Source organism: Brienomyrus brachyistius, chromosome 18 (genome assembly GCF_023856365.1).
Source record: "Brienomyrus brachyistius isolate T26 chromosome 18, BBRACH_0.4, whole genome shotgun sequence".
Taxonomy (NCBI): domain Eukaryota; kingdom Metazoa; phylum Chordata; class Actinopteri; order Osteoglossiformes; family Mormyridae; genus Brienomyrus; species Brienomyrus brachyistius.
In genome coordinates this window covers 1614307-1629775 of record NC_064550.1, presented here as the reverse complement: position 1 = coordinate 1629775, position 15469 = coordinate 1614307, and the positions used below count along the sequence as shown (strand labels likewise).

The 15469-nt window shown below is 45.4% G+C and overlaps 1 protein-coding gene across 3 annotated transcripts in view; it reads right to left on the bottom strand.

Annotated features, from left to right (window-relative positions):
* Window positions 1–15469, bottom strand: part of lrp1ab (low density lipoprotein receptor-related protein 1Ab) — a 50049-nt gene that overhangs the window by 4513 nt on the left and 30067 nt on the right. Inside the window, exons 43-81 of one of the 3 annotated variants that reach the window (XM_048982993.1) lie at window positions 15153–15357; window positions 14853–15045; window positions 14359–14484; window positions 14122–14250; window positions 13536–13655; window positions 12998–13111; window positions 12753–12902; window positions 12452–12574; window positions 12234–12350; window positions 11797–11928; window positions 11512–11634; window positions 11257–11397; window positions 10943–11130; window positions 10575–10758; window positions 9760–9845; window positions 9569–9688; window positions 8866–9056; window positions 8491–8696; window positions 7647–7835; window positions 7257–7405; window positions 6738–6831; window positions 6433–6549; window positions 6232–6351; window positions 6018–6140; window positions 5811–5936; window positions 5469–5585; window positions 5123–5229; window positions 4785–4917; window positions 4490–4612; window positions 4282–4404; window positions 4027–4161; window positions 3118–3255; window positions 1858–1977; window positions 1469–1740; window positions 1179–1357; window positions 825–931; window positions 568–687; window positions 271–447; window positions 54–191 (exon numbers count right to left, since the gene is read on the bottom strand). In XM_048982993.1, the coding sequence (XP_048838950.1) occupies window positions 54–191; window positions 271–447; window positions 568–687; window positions 825–931; window positions 1179–1357; window positions 1469–1740; window positions 1858–1977; window positions 3118–3255; window positions 4027–4161; window positions 4282–4404; window positions 4490–4612; window positions 4785–4917; window positions 5123–5229; window positions 5469–5585; window positions 5811–5936; window positions 6018–6140; window positions 6232–6351; window positions 6433–6549; window positions 6738–6831; window positions 7257–7405; window positions 7647–7835; window positions 8491–8696; window positions 8866–9056; window positions 9569–9688; window positions 9760–9845; window positions 10575–10758; window positions 10943–11130; window positions 11257–11397; window positions 11512–11634; window positions 11797–11928; window positions 12234–12350; window positions 12452–12574; window positions 12753–12902; window positions 12998–13111; window positions 13536–13655; window positions 14122–14250; window positions 14359–14484; window positions 14853–15045; window positions 15153–15357 (5555 nt within the window). The remainder of the gene's footprint in view (window positions 1–53; window positions 192–270; window positions 448–567; window positions 688–824; window positions 932–1178; window positions 1358–1468; window positions 1741–1857; window positions 1978–3117; window positions 3256–4026; window positions 4162–4281; window positions 4405–4489; window positions 4613–4784; window positions 4918–5122; window positions 5230–5468; window positions 5586–5810; window positions 5937–6017; window positions 6141–6231; window positions 6352–6432; window positions 6550–6737; window positions 6832–7256; window positions 7406–7646; window positions 7836–8490; window positions 8697–8865; window positions 9057–9568; window positions 9689–9759; window positions 9846–10574; window positions 10759–10942; window positions 11131–11256; window positions 11398–11511; window positions 11635–11796; window positions 11929–12233; window positions 12351–12451; window positions 12575–12752; window positions 12903–12997; window positions 13112–13535; window positions 13656–14121; window positions 14251–14358; window positions 14485–14852; window positions 15046–15152; window positions 15358–15469) is intronic. The other 2 variants (XM_048982994.1, XM_048982996.1) reach the window with 2 other exon arrangements.

Below are 15469 nucleotides of genomic sequence, written 5' to 3'. Positions count from 1 at the left end.
AAAGCCCCTTAAGGCTCCTCAAGATGGGAGGGGGGAATAGGAATGGTACTCACAGGGGGGTGTTATCGTGGGGCTGGATGCCACACAGGCACCATTATCCAGAGTTTGGCCATTAGGGCAGGTGCAGACAGGGCCAGTGGGGCTCAGCAGGCAGAGATACTCACACCTCCTCCGCTCACATGGGTTCGTCACTGGAATACAGGAGCATGTGCTTTGCGGCTTTGGGAACCTCAGACCAAGTAGTACAAAAGACAAAGGAGTGATTCTCACCTTCAGGCTGCTTATGGCGGTGGTACAGCACGACATCGGCAGCATGGTTAATGCCAGTGGTCAGGTTCTCCATAACGCCCTTGCCAAACTTGTTCACCCGGAAGATAACGTTAGTAATGTAGGTGATGCCGTAGATATAATCCTCAAATATATCGATGCTGAAGGGATGAAAGAGCTCTGCATGTAAAGAGAGAAGATAATCAAGTCATCTCATCAAACGTCAGTATTAGAACTGAAAGCATCAGCAAATCTCCAAGCAACTTTTAGCAGTCCTGCTCCTTCTGGGTGACACTCAACTGTTCTTCAGACCAGTGACAGCCACCACAGGGTCTTGGCCAGAGAGTCGCACGCTGCAGATGATAGAGAGCTTGGCGTCGGCCCAATACAGGCGCTCGTTGAAGTGATCCACAGCCAGGCCTGTAGGGAAAACAGTGTCTCAGCCTCTAACTATTCGTCTCTAGTGTTGAGGATGATGACACTACAGAAAAACCCAGAAACCACTATAGGAAAAGGCAGCTAGAGAAACATATCTGAGGAAACATGGAGATAAACACCTGTTGGCCACTGTATGTTCTCATGGATCAGCGTGCTTCTCATGGTTCCATCCATAGCTGCAGTTTCTATCTTTGGGCGATTTCCCCAGTTTGCCCAGTACATTGTTCTGTGGGTAAAATTTAGTTAAAGGGGAGGTCTCCAGTCATGATACAACTGCGCACAAACTGAGGCACAATTTAAGGGAGTATATAAAAAAGCAAAGAAAATTCCAGTGATCTAATCTAAATCTGGAATTTACTTCTCCAAATATTTCCCAATTGGATATAGCAGAAGCCATTATCTTCTGATGCTGACCTATAATCAACTGGTACAGCTGACCTTTGTGTTTCTCTAAAGAGTCCTTAAGCTCTCACCCTCTTGGGGGATCCACCACAATCACGTAGGGCTTCTCAGTCATGCCTGAGATGAGGGTTTTCCGGTACGATCCAGTTATCTGGGCAACTTCAATTACACCCCGAGCTGAATCAGTCCAGTAAATGTTGCCAGCCACCCAGTCCACTGCAATTCCACGTGGCATCTTCAGATCAGGAATCTAGAAACAGGGCAACAAAAACAAATATTTGTCCTGGCCGGTCTCCAGAGATCTGCTTGCAAAATTGGCTGTAAAACCAAGGTGTGCCAGAACATGCATTGGCCAGGTCACCTCCAGGTCCACCACACGGGGGTCACTCTGGCTCCTGCTGTGTTGGTCCACAGATGAGATCTTAGTGGAGCCAGGCAGCTCATAGTAGGAAATGCGATGGCTGTGCCAGTTCGTCCAGAAGATCTTGTTGGACTTCATGTGTAGGTCGATGGCACCTATGCGCACACTGGATTCGCCCTGGAAAGCCTGCTCATACACCCACATCCCGGGGTCCAGGCTGCGAAGCTCATTATCATCAGCGATGTAGAGCACCTCTCTGTCGCTGTTCAAACCTGTGGTTGATAAGTAATGTTGATGGTTGTACAACTCCAGAACTGCAACATACCGAAGGACAGAACCCTTTCAGTTGTTAGGAAACAATGCTGAGCAGCTTCATACGGAGCACTCACTGTCAGCCTTACAGGTGTCGTCGATCTTGGTGAAATACTCATGGCAGCTGCACTTGTATGAGCCTTTGGTGTTCACACATAGGTGAGAGCAGATTCCAAACAGCTCACATTCATTCTTATCTGCACAAAAACCACAAAGGGAACCATATAAACACAAAGGGAACCATATAAGCACAAGGAGAACCATATAACCAGAAAAAGAACTAGATAAGTACAAGGAGAACCATATAACCACAAAAGAACAATATAAGCACAATAATAAGCGGAATAATAATAAGTCACTAACTAAACCCTTTTTAACCCTTCTTTAGTGAACCTAGCGTACTGCAAGCAAAATAAATAAATAAATAAATAAGCTTTTCAGAAAATGGCTTCGCAAGGATTGAATTAAATTTAATAAAATTTTCAGTGCAGTTCCTCTACGGGCGACTTTTTGTTCACATCTTACACACTGCAAATGTAATGTTTTCATCCTTTCATCACCCTGCATGGAAACTCCCAACAAAAGGTATGTTTCCCAAAAGTATTTTATCACATAACATTATTAGGTGGAGGGAAGGTGAGGGGTGGGGGACACGACTGTGGGTGGAGAATGAGTGGGGAGGTGGGCGATATGGCCAAAATGTCATATTACAATACTCTTGATTATACATTACGATCCACTATATAGATCAGCATTTTTTTGGAATATATGTAGCAATGTTAATTAGTCATTTAAACGGTTTGGTTGTGTTGCCACCTGTTATACAAACAGTAGCCTACCTTTGCAAAATTTACAAAATATAGTAGATTGGTCAGATTTCACAAAATAAACCATCAATCATCAATCTCACAATCAATCTGCTAAATAAAAGGAAAAGCCAATGAAAATGTAGTGTTGTATTATGATTCTTATGATACCCCTGAAATGTAGTAACCAGGTACGCTAAAATACTATCATATCGGCCACCACTAGTTGGGTCAAAAAGTATTGTTAGTTTATAAACTACTTGATTACCTCATAAAATCGGCCATATTTAGATTGGCCAAATGCCGATCAGAGCCGATCAGGACAAAAATTTCCAGTCACTAGCCTACCGATTAGTGCATCTCTAATTAAAATAATTAAAATTAAACAATGATTGCAATCGAAACATACATAAAAATCGGATGAACTATATTTCGATGCACTGACAGAATATCTGGGAACTAGAAAGGAAGGGAATTGCTTTGAGGAAATGAAAACCAATCAGATGTGAGTGGATCATGGGGTCCTCTCACCTATGCAGGTGTTGTGCTCTGTCTTCTGGAAGCCTGGTTTGCAGGAACAGAAGGTGTCCGTCCCATTTTTGACGCAGTGTGCCTCATCCCCATTTCCACACCGGGTGGTGCCTCTGAGGCAGCCATTCAGTGTGCTGTCTGTTGGACAGCAACATAGTATGAAGCAGCAGGTAGAGATCAAGAGGGTCTGTGTCAGCTGTAGGTTTAGTCCGGTTAATAGCCTCATAGCTAAGTGATGTTTTTACAGAAGTTTGTTTATAAAAAAAAAAACAAAGATCCCACAACCTGTCAACACTGTCATTACATGTGCATATCATATTATCACATCAGAGCAGTATTGTTACTTCTTACAGTACTGCCTTGTACTGTAAATAGTATTCTCACAACCATGGTGACAATTCAAACCAATTTCAATAAATGATTTTTCAATCAGGGGCGGCATGGTGGTGCAGTGGTTAGCACTGTTGCCTCACACCTCTGGGACCCGGGTTCGAGTCTCCGCCTGGGTCACATGTGTGTGGAGTTTGCATGTTCTCCCCATGTCATCGTGGGGTTTCCTCCGGGTACTCCAGTTTCCCCCCACAGTCCAAAAATATGCTGAGGCTAATTGGACTTGCTAAATTGCCCGTAGGTGTGCATGTGTAAGTGCATGGTGTGTGAGTGTGAGTGAATGGTGTGTGAGTGTGCCCTGCGATGGGCTGGCCCCCCATCCTGGGTTGTTCCCTGCCTCGTGCCCATTGCTTCCGGGATAGGCTCCCCCCCGCGACCCAGTAGAATAAGCGGTTTGGAAAATGGATGGATGGATGGATTTTTCAGTCACAATGGTGGTATCATGTACACCTGGGTGAGAGAGACCAGCGTGACTAGCAGTGAGTTGTGGAGGCACCAACGCATGGCATTCGCCCGCACCTTTCTTGCAGCCAATCTCATCTGAGCCGTAGTCTTCACAGTCATTGAAGAAGTTGCAGTGCAGGCTGGCACTTATGCATTTGCCATTGCTGCACTGGAACTTGTCCTTCTCACAGGATGTTGTTGGGGGGGCATCTGAGAAAACACACAGATACCCAAATAAATTCCCCTCTCTTACTCACCTCCTGGGGCTGCTTTGGTTCTTTGCTGACCTCTCAAAGAGACAAACGTTTCAGACGCAAGAGAAAGACTCACGGCAGTTCAGCTCATCCGTGTTGTCCCCACAGTTGTTGATGCCATCACATCGCTTGCCATTCCACAGGCACACGCGGTCATTGTGGCAGCGGAAGCTTCTGGTAGGTGGACACTGGAATTTCCCTGATTAGCAGATGGAGATGATGTGAATGCTTCAGCTTCAGTTACCATGAAGATAGTCTATCGTTAATATGGAGGCCCGACTCACTGCACTCCTCAGGGTCCTCATCAGAATTGTCTCCACAGTCGTCTTCCCCATCACACCTCCATGCCAAAGGCTTGCACAGCGTGTTGTTGCACTGGAACTCATCTAGAGGACAGTGTCTTGCCACTGAGCATAACAAAAAGGCCAAGTATAAGAGAGCAAAGCAGGCCGTCAGAGATCAGGGCTAGTGATAAGGTCATTCTGCCACCATAGGTATAATGCCCTGCTCACAGATATAAAGCCCAGACCCAATAGTTTATTAGTAAATATGTCCACGCACTCACCCACTCCTCCTTACCTTGGCTGTCACAGTTTCCTTCATCACTTCCATCAATACAGTCAGGATCACCATCGCAGTGCCAGTGGTTGGGAATACAGTGGCCATTCTTGCATTGGAATTGGCTAATATCACACATAAGATCACAGCCAGTCTATAGGACATAAACAAATGACAAGGCCATAACCTGGAGCTCTCGCTGGCTGTCACCACATGCATATGCAGTCTATGTGTCCTATGCAGTCTATGTGTCCTATACAGACAGGTAAGGAAATGTGGGAGATAAAAGCTCTGGCTATTCAACTTGATCAAATATACTTAGGGTTGCCAGCTGAGATCATCAGAGAATTGAATATTACCTCATCTGATCCATCAAGACAGTCGTGGTCGCCATCACATCTCCACCGTGCTGCAATGCAGCGTCTATTAGTGCAGGCAAACTCACTGTGCGAGCACTGGTGGGGAGCTGGTGAGGAGTGGGAGGAAGGGTTATGGTTAGAGTTAGGGCTAGAATTAGGGTTAGGCAGAGTCCCTCTCTTCATGGTCAGTTTTTGTTTCTGGATTCCCACTCAAGAAGTCACTTCACCCCAACCTTAACCAGAACCCCGTCCTGCTGGGTAGATATTCCAGCTCAACTTTTCATTTGGTGGTAATACTTGGGTGAGACGGCCAATCCCTCCAAAAATGTGGAAAAAGGTCACGTACGGCACTCATCTTCATCTGAGTTGTCTCCACAGTCATTGTCATAGTCACACTGCCAGTGACCTGGGATACAATTGCTGTTCTTACAGTGAAACTCACTAGGTGCACAGCTCCTCTCACCTTTGAAAAATGGGAACAGGAAAAAGGGGACAAAAGTCAAGAGATTGATGAGAGTTCACAAAATCCATAGATCAATCAGTGAATGTCACACTGCAACAATGTTTTCATGATAAATATTAAGCATAACTGAATTATATGAGAGCAAGTGAAGAAAACCTAGAACAGGTTCATCTACTCATCAAGGGTGAGTAGAAAAAACTCATGGTGCCCACATGATGACCTCACCACATTCCTCCTGGAGTTCATCAGATGAGTCCCGACAATCATTATCGCCATCACACTTCCATTGTGCTGGGATACAGCGGCCAAAATCTTTGCAGTGGAACTCATTCTCTGCACAGATTGCCTGAGCTGTGAGGAGATCAGAGGTGAGGGTCAAATAGACAAAAGGGGCAGAGCAACAGAGGGGTGGAGTAAGACATGGGCCCTTACTGCAGTTGGCGCGTTCGTCTGAACCATCTGGGCAGTCCATGTCATGGTCACAGACCCACGTGCGTGGGATACAGAACATTGAAGTGCCACACTGGAACTGGTTAGAAGTGCAATTGAGTTCAGCTGTAGGGTCAGGGGGAGAAAGTGGTGAGAGTCACCAGAGAACGGTACTCCGGAATAGCAGCACTGATGGACTGAAACAGGTTTGACTCACGACAGCCCTCCTCATCCTCGCCCTGCACGCAGTTATCTTGACCATCACAGTGAAGGTTTAAGGGGATGCAGTGGTTACTTTGTCTGCACTTGAACTGGTTGGGCAGGCAGACATGGATGTCTGAAACAGACAGATGTATGATTTGACATGAAGTCAGGGAACTGCAGAGAAGTTGAACGTGTTCTTGAAGACATAATGTACCGCAGTGGGCCTCATCCGAGTTGTCCAGACAGTCATTGTCTCCATCACAGAGGTAGGCTGCGTTGATGCAGATTCCAGTGCCACACTGGAACTGACCTGGTGCACACTTAAAATGACCTGAAAGGGGATGGACATACATCTATGTTTTGTCTGTAATATAGCTCATCTACCTTATACTGTGCATTTATGCACCTGTTCATCCTTAACCTAACCTTCCAAAGACACACAGTCCCTCAGTATTTACTCCCTACATGGGATGCTCTCATTCCTTTCTGGCTTTTCATTTACAAGCATCCCTTACTCACGGCAGTTGGCGGGCTCATCTGATCTGTCTCCACAATCATCTTCTGTGTCACATTTCCACCATAAGGGGATGCACTTGCCATTCTCGCAGACAAACTGACAAAACAGTACAGGAGCAAGGAATAGAGTCAATCAGAGAAGCTCGGAGTCCATGTCTTTTGGAATATATTACAAAGCCATGGCTGTTCATGAGGCTCCAAGGCTTATATCACAGTTAACAGTAAGAAAATATGAGATACTGTTCTGTACTCCTTGATTTTTGGCCTCTGTATTTTCTAACTCCAACGACAGTTTGTCCCTGAAATCTCTGAAATGGAGGTGAAACAGACCAGACTAGCAAAACAACAAAATTGCTATAACAGAAAGACCAGAGCAAACTATTGCATGAGGAAGCTCAGGTCTTTCCTGCTTCTACCAGTAGACTGTGGCCAGCAAGTTCTTCTACACTGTGGGCTACTGTCGGAGCAATGCCAACTCCAATGATCCCAAATACCTGAACAAACTAATCAAGAACTTCTGACCTGGCTGGCAGTACAGTTGGACAGACACTGGCGCCCATCGTTGGCAAGGTAGAAGTTGGTGGGGCATGCACACTTGTGGCCCCCACCTGGGGACAGCAGGCACAGGTCCGAGCAGCCACCATTATCTGTCTGGCAGGGGTGGTCGCCCACTGAGGAGGAAGGAGCCATGACAAATTACAACTAAGTTATGCTGTAGAGTCAATCAGCCATGAAACAATGAGAAACAACACTGATCATTTTCAAGAATAATATTACACTCATCTACCTATACTTGCATACTGAGATGTTGAGTCATGTTTCCAGAAAAATGACCTCAATAAAGAGACAACAAATTAAAAGTACCCCATACCTCAGACCTGCTTTTGTGAGAGTACATGTATCAGAGCTGACCTTTAGGCTGTCTGTAGGGATGATATATATGGATGCCTGTTGGCTCATGTAGTGTGCTGACCAGCATGCTCTTCTTTGTGCCAAGAGTCTTATGGGCCCTGTTGATGGACTTGGTCTCCCTTTCAGTCCAGTAGATATATTCCTCAAACAAGGTAATGGCAAAGACATGGGGGATGCCCTGGCTCAGCACTGTCAAGGCAGATAAAAGATCCCATTCACCACTAAATAACTCACATTAACCTGAATCTTATTCCACATCATTTCAGCTATACATGGTTCATGTGTCACAAACTTCAACCTAAAAGAGAAACAGAGTAATGTGGTATACTGGCAAGGAAATGCCAATTGTTTGCTAAGTAACGACAAAGTCCAGCAGCTGCTGCTTCTGCTCTCGGTTCTTGGACAGTAAGAAGAGTCAGTAATTCAGAATGGAGACTACTAAGGCTGCTATCCTCTTGTGTTATCTGCTATACTCTTACAGACTGCACTGAGCCTGTCAGCACCCCTGCCTGCTAGCATTTACTTATAGACCCAACAGCCTGCCCCATCCCCAAGGAGTTTGTGTTTTAGCCCCACAGTGTGATTATACCCTTGGGCACCTCCTCTTGCTTCACCTTTGCCTTCCTGGCTCTTCACACTCCCACAAAGACCCAATCACACACACATCTTGTTCTTCACTCCACACAGTGTAGTACTATGATATAACTTAATTCATTCACAAATTCATATAACTCTCAAGGTTTGGTTTTGTTCTAAATTGTCAGTTCTGCTCTCAACTTCTAAAACCTGAAGGGTGAAAAGAAACCCCAGCACCTCCATACAGTGAGCCAAATGGAAGACCTACCCATGTGCCGGTTGCTGCCATCCAGGTTGGCAAACTCTATTTTGTCTTCATGAGCATCAGCCCAGTAAAGACGGTCATTGACAAAGTCTAGGGTAAGGCCACTGGGCAATGTGATGTGGTCCTGGATGATGGTGCTGCGGTTGTCTCCATCCATGCCTATCCTCCCAATGTGAGGATGGTCGCCCCAGGCAGACCAGTATAAATGCCTGTGGTAGAATAGGTTAGTAAGGAGGATCTAATGTACTAATGAAATAATGCTAACATAATACCACATTGTTATATGGCATTATGTCACTATATCTTGGTGAGGTATGAGTTGGAATTAAGGGAAGGAGTAGTGAGTAAGGGATCACTGAGTAAGAGGGAAGGTCATACCCGTTACGCACGTCGACAGCTATGGCATGTGGTTCCCTCAGCCCAGTGCTAACTAGGACCGCCCTGAAGGTGCCATCAAGCTTGGACACCTCAATGGTGCTCCTTCTCTTGTCACACCAATAGACGTTTCCTCCCACCCAGTCCACAGCCAATCCATCTGCGCTTCCAAGATAGATGTGGTGGAGGACCTGCTAAGGTAGGGGAGGCCGATCTTAACCAGAAAGGGTTAAACTGTGCATGCACATTTTTGCTGCTACCCCTTAATCAGATTACTAATTAGAGGACTGATTGGCCGAAGAGTCCTCATAACCAGGTCTGAACAGCTGACGTAAAGGTTATTCAAAAACCTGTATACGTACTGGCCCTTTGCGGATACAACTGGCCACCTCTGCGCTAAGGAATTGATGAGATTTCCACACAATTGGTGGTCACTACTGGACCACCCAAAAGGTAAATATCAGTAGCTAATGTGTCCCTTAATCTGCCATATGCCATGGGTTAAAGGCTAGCCAGTAAACTTCCCTTGGTTTTCTGTTATAGACAGACTTCCAACATCAATCATAAATTCATGATGTTCATGATATGCTCTATGAAAATACTGATGGCAGTGTATGACACTGGGATTTCAGAAGAACAGCTTGTTATAATTTGAAAATATCAGGATAGCTCCATCCAGAGAGATGGAGGGCTTGGCCACACTGACCTGCACATCACTACCACTGAAATGCATGCGTTGGATTGTGCTGCCATGACTGGAAACATCTATCCAGTAGACCATCTGCTGTTCATAGTGGAAGTCCAAAGCCACAGCATTGTCCAAGTCCTGGAAGGTGGAGACTGATGTTAGATCACACCCACAGCCCCTTTTTGAAAACCGTGAATTGTAACTCTGACCTGTTTGATCAGAGTGTAGTTGAATCCATTCAGATTGAACTTCCTCAAATAGTGACGGTCCACAAATATGAGAAAGGGCTCCTCCGCTATATGAAGAAGAAAGATAATGTGAAAACCAAGGAAAGTACATGCAACAACGGTTCGGATCATATCACGGTTTTGAGTCACAGATCAGATCCTTTTTCGGATCAGCCAAAAAAAAGAGACAAATATAACTTTGCTTTATATTTAGTTCTAACACTTTAAAGGGCACTTAAAGCAAAGAACTTCTAACATGTCAACACACAACTGCTTTGTCTGTATTTTCACTGTAACTCCATAGTGGACATCCATCACGATCTTTATCTGTCTTATTATGGGGAGAATATTTATTTTTCTTGCGATCTCACCGTAGCCAAAGTTCTTTTCTCAAGATCATCAGTTATTTTCTTGAGATCACAAAATAACAAAAGAAATTCCGGGAGCGAGAAAGTTTTTATTGTTTTCTCACTGAAAATGTATAATCACCCCTATGTGTTATACATAATGGGGGGAGGGGGGATTCTCACCAATAGTGAGAAGTAAATTTTCAGTCCCGAATGAGTGTCCTCTACATGGACTTCCATAGCATCACAATGTAGTTGCAATGGCAGAAACGCTGTATTTCACACTATTATGGTTAATATTTTGTAATTAATCCACTGTTCGTGAGTGCTGAACCTTCAGGGGGATCCGTACAGATCATGGATCATCTGTGATCCATTACACCCACTAACGTGCACCAGCATGTCTATGGGAAGAGTTTCTAGTTCTGCCCTTATCAGACTGCATCTCACCTGAAATCGACTTGCAAGAAGTCGAGTCATTGTGTCGTGGCTCAAAGCCCTCTACACACAAACAGTGGAAGCTGCCGTAGGTATTGATACAGCGCTGGGCACAGGGGTAGGTGGTCATGCACTCGTCAATGTCCATACATGTTTTCCCATCTTTCTTTAACTGGAAACCAAAATCACACCTACACTGCAGGGAGAGTGAAGGCACGAAATAAGATGAATCATAGTGGCAGGTACATTATAAGTTTGTCTCTCACATCCATAAATGTTATAACATAAGCAGGATATTGCTTCTGCTTTGTATCCTAACACTGAAGCCCCAACACAGGTCTTGCATCTACTCAGTCATGGCATCTTCATATTCCTCCTACCTTGTATCCAATCTTGAGGTCTTCACACTGTTGTGAGCAGCCACTCAGCTCGCTGTTCAGACACTCATTTATGAAGCAGTTAAGCTCATCTGAGCCATCACCACAATCGTCATTGTGGTCGCACAGCTGCGTCTCATTGACACAGTTTCCATTCTTGCACGTGTAGGCAGAGCTGTTGCAAGTTTTTACTGATTCCAGAAAGGGCACAAATCATTAAGAGGCATTCTCAACAACACTTCACCTACATTTAATGTGAAATTACTGCATTTACAGCTCCTGTCTATAGTCCATAGTGTTGAGTGACGGAGCCTAACCTGAGTTATTGCAGTGAGGATTTTCAGGTGCTTCATCTGAGTAGTCATGACAGTCATATTTGTCGTCACACTCCAGCTTCTTATTGGGAAGGCACTGTCCATTGGAACAATGAAATTCTTCAGGCCCACAGGTGGGGTATTCTGTTTGGGGTTGAGCGGAATGTAAGAGCAGCAGAAGAAGCACCAGAATAGGCACCATTGATAACGTTCATTCTTGCCCGAATCGGAAAATCATAGATACGCAGAGGCACTCACCACACTCTGGGGACTCGTCTGAGCCATCTGAACAGTCAATGTCATGGTCACACACAAACTGGCTGGGAATGCACTGTCTATCCTGGCACATGAAGGAGTTTCCATCACATGTGCTGCTGAGCACTGAGGTCAAGGGAAAGCAACAATAGTCACTATAGATTATCTATCCATCTATCTTTCAACCACTTATCAATTGTGTTGGGAGCTTGGAAGAATCTGTTCCTATGGTTTATCTTTATTTAAGTTATTCAGAATATAAACGGCAGAAGGGGTTGAACTGCTTACTGCACTGGGCTCTGGCATCCTCATCAGCTCCACCTGGACAGTCTTGGTCTCCGTCACACTTCCAGTGTAAGGGGATACACACATGGGAATCTGGGCAATGGAAAGACTTGGGGCTGCAGGTCCTGTTTCCTGCTAGCAACAATAAGGTAGGCATGGGAACAAGGCTACTCAATCAAGATCGTTACACAAAGCAGGCCTGCCATGCATAATTCTTGGACTTGGAACAAAACTACTTCAAAAGGGTCCCCAAGATGCTCAACCCCTCTCCTGATCCCACCCTTCCACCTCTAGGCCCAGATTTGGGCCAACCTCCTGAGATGGTGGCCTAACAAGTCTTCCAGTAAAATGCATCTGTGGGCAGTTCTTGCCTTTCAAACCATGTCCTCAACACACACACATATTTACAGCTGGTATCACACATAGGTTCTGGCACTCACGGCAACTGATGCCCTCGTCAGTGCCATCCCCACAATCATCGGCACCATCGCACACCCAGTGCTTATAGATACAGTGATGGTTCCCACATTCAAACTGGGTGGAAGAGCAGAATTTGTCTGGAGGGCAGGAAAAAAAAAACAGGTCAGAGAGGGATTCTGTCTCAGTGTGAGCTCAGTCTTCCTGACACAGGATCAGGGATGAGCGCAATGGCTCTCACCGCAGTGGTGCTCATCAGCCCCATTTTCACAGTCATTCTCTCCGTCGCACGTCCAACTTGATGGAATGCAGCGGCCACTGGGGCAAGTGAAGAAGCCTGATGGACATTTCGGCTTCCTTTTGTCTGTTGAGGTCAACGGATGATGATTGATGGGGGTCATTATAGAATGGGGGGGGAGATATTTAATGACTACTGGGGTGTTAAAATAATTGTAGCTTCGGCTTATCCATCCATGTCAGCCTGACACTAAATGCTTATATTATGTATGTGAGTAAAAGACCATATATTTGCAAGTTTTCACCTGGGCAGTTCACCTCATCAGAGTAATCCCCACAGTCATTCGACCCATCACACAACCAAGAAGTCGCATAACAGAGGGTAGTCATGGAGCACTTCTGGAATGTAACACCCTTCACTCCAAGACGGAAGTAACTGGAGCAGTCAGTGTCGGCTGTAAGTAACAAAATCACATGACATTCAGACAGCAGCGTCACCTATAGTCATTAAGTCAACAGTCACCAGGGTGACTCTGCTTGTAGAACCTACCACAGTTCATCTCATCGCTGGCGTCCTCACAGTCCACCACCTGGTTACACTGGCTGGCATTGCTGATGCAACCTCCGCTCCAGCACTGAAATTCATCTTCTGAGCACCGAGTTTCTGAAACACAGACACCATGTACAAGTGCCCAACGTGTACAGACCTAGATTAGTGGAAACATTCCCATTTTATGTCCCAGCCAGAAGACTTCCTGCCTCCATCAAGGGAATGACTGCCTACTTCTCCAAATAAAAGAAGGCCGACAAGGTGGATGAGTTGGTTGAAACTTTTTTTGTATTAGAATTTGATCCGATTTTTGCTTTGGTTTTGAATATGATTTATGGATTTACGGTTATATTCAAAAACATATGTAAGAAATTGAGTGTTTGAGTGGGATTCTTTGTTCAGCAGCACTTGTGTTTCGATTTTATGTTTAAAGCCTGGCAATGCAGGACCTACGAGGTTCTACAAGAAAAACAATTCATACTAAGAGGAGGGACACTCTTGCACAAGTTTGCATGGAGGACTATAAACGCCATCTCACTGTTGCATGGCAGCTCATCTGAGAGATCCTCGCAGTCATCAATGCCGTTGCACCAAAGGAGATTGCTGATGCAGCGTCCATTTAAGCACCGCCGGAAGCCGCTTTTACACCTGCGATTGGCTGCATTTACATGAAAGCAGGATGTGTTGTTGATACCCACACATGTAAAACTATATATATATATAAATATATATATCACTGTCACATGGGCTTGTGTCAAGGGATGAAACCCACATCAAATAGACACTCTCACACATACACGTGCACACAAACACGCATGCACGCACAGACACACGCCTACACTCATATCTTTGTGGGTGTCATACATTAATTTCTATGGACAAAATCCTAACCCCAACTATGACAACCTTAACCCCTAACAAGTCTTTTGGGATTTTTAGACTGCAGTCACAGATTTTTATTCAACTGATTTCCCCCTTGTCGTGACTGAAAATATGGTCCCCGTAACGTCAAAATAACAAGTTTTTATCACATTGTCGGGACATTTGCTCCCCAAAATGTATTGTACATCTGACGCAAACACACACACAGACACACACACATGCACGCTCCTTCAAACACTCACCACAGTAGGCCTGCTTCTCATCTGACTCATCTTTGCAGTGGGACATCCCATCGCACGTCAGGTTGTACTTGATGCAGTCTCCATTCCCACACTCAAACTCATCCACAGCATTGCACGCAGAGTCTGGAGCTGTAGATACAGTTGTTCACAACTGTTTGCTGGGGTTCAGCCAATGCCAGCCCAGTCTAGTGAGATACCACCAGAAGAGATAAAGATACATTCCCTCGAAACTCTCACCTGTACAGGTGTTGTCCTCCAGTAGTTTGCGGTTGCCACGGCAGCTGCAATTGACCCGCCCCTCAGGTGTCAACAGACACAGATCCTGACAGCCCCCATTGTTCAATCGGCATGGAGAAGACTTGCCTGTAGACACAATGCTTCCTGTGATCAGTGCCAGTCAACCTATTAGAAAATACAGGAGGCTGCCAAGGGCACCACCTTCTGAGGCGGTCAGCCAATTTCATTTTGTCTCAGACAGGGGGCGCTGGCGGTGAAGCTTGCTTAGGGTACCACATGGACTTCGATCCAAAGTGGTATGCTGTCTGGAGAAGACACTTCCAGGGTCCAGATTTACTCAAGATTATCATAAGCAGATAAAGTAAAGTACAGATAAGGATGGATGGAAACTCTTACCTGAAAGTTATAGTCTGAGCTTGGATGCTAAATCAATGAGAGTTTCTACTTGGCTACAGTTACATACATGTATGTCAATGTCTCCCTTGGCCACTTACAGCTGTTGGTATCATTGGCCACAGCGATGATGCCCATTGGCTGATGGAGGATGTCAGAGCGAAGCACCTTCACATCGGCCCCAGCATATTTGTCAGCCCTGAGCACAGCTTTCCGTGCCCAATCCGTCCAGAATATATGGCCTCCATAGACGGCCAGGGCAAATGGATGTATGGGTTCCTTCTTCAGCACCACCTACAGGGAGGACAGAAGTGGGACAAGACACCATAACAGTCAAGCAGAAATAGGGGGGGGGGTGACATACAAATAGAACCATAGCTGAGGTCAGTACAAGGACTCACATAGCGATGGCTGCCATCATACTCGCACCGCTCAATCCTTTCCAGTCTGGCATCAGAGAAGTAGAGTTTCTCAGTATGGTGGTCGATGGTTAAACCACTAGGCATGCGGATATCGCTGCTGATGACGGCCAGCACATTGCCCCCTGACAGTGATGCCCTCATGATGCTAGGAGATCGCTCATTCCAGTTAGTCCAGAACATTAGACTGAACAACGGAATAAAAAGAGAGATAAAACATGAAACATGCAACCTCAAAAGACAGAACAGAGGACTTGGTGCAGATGAAAATAATGCTTTGAAACAATGGACAAGCGGGA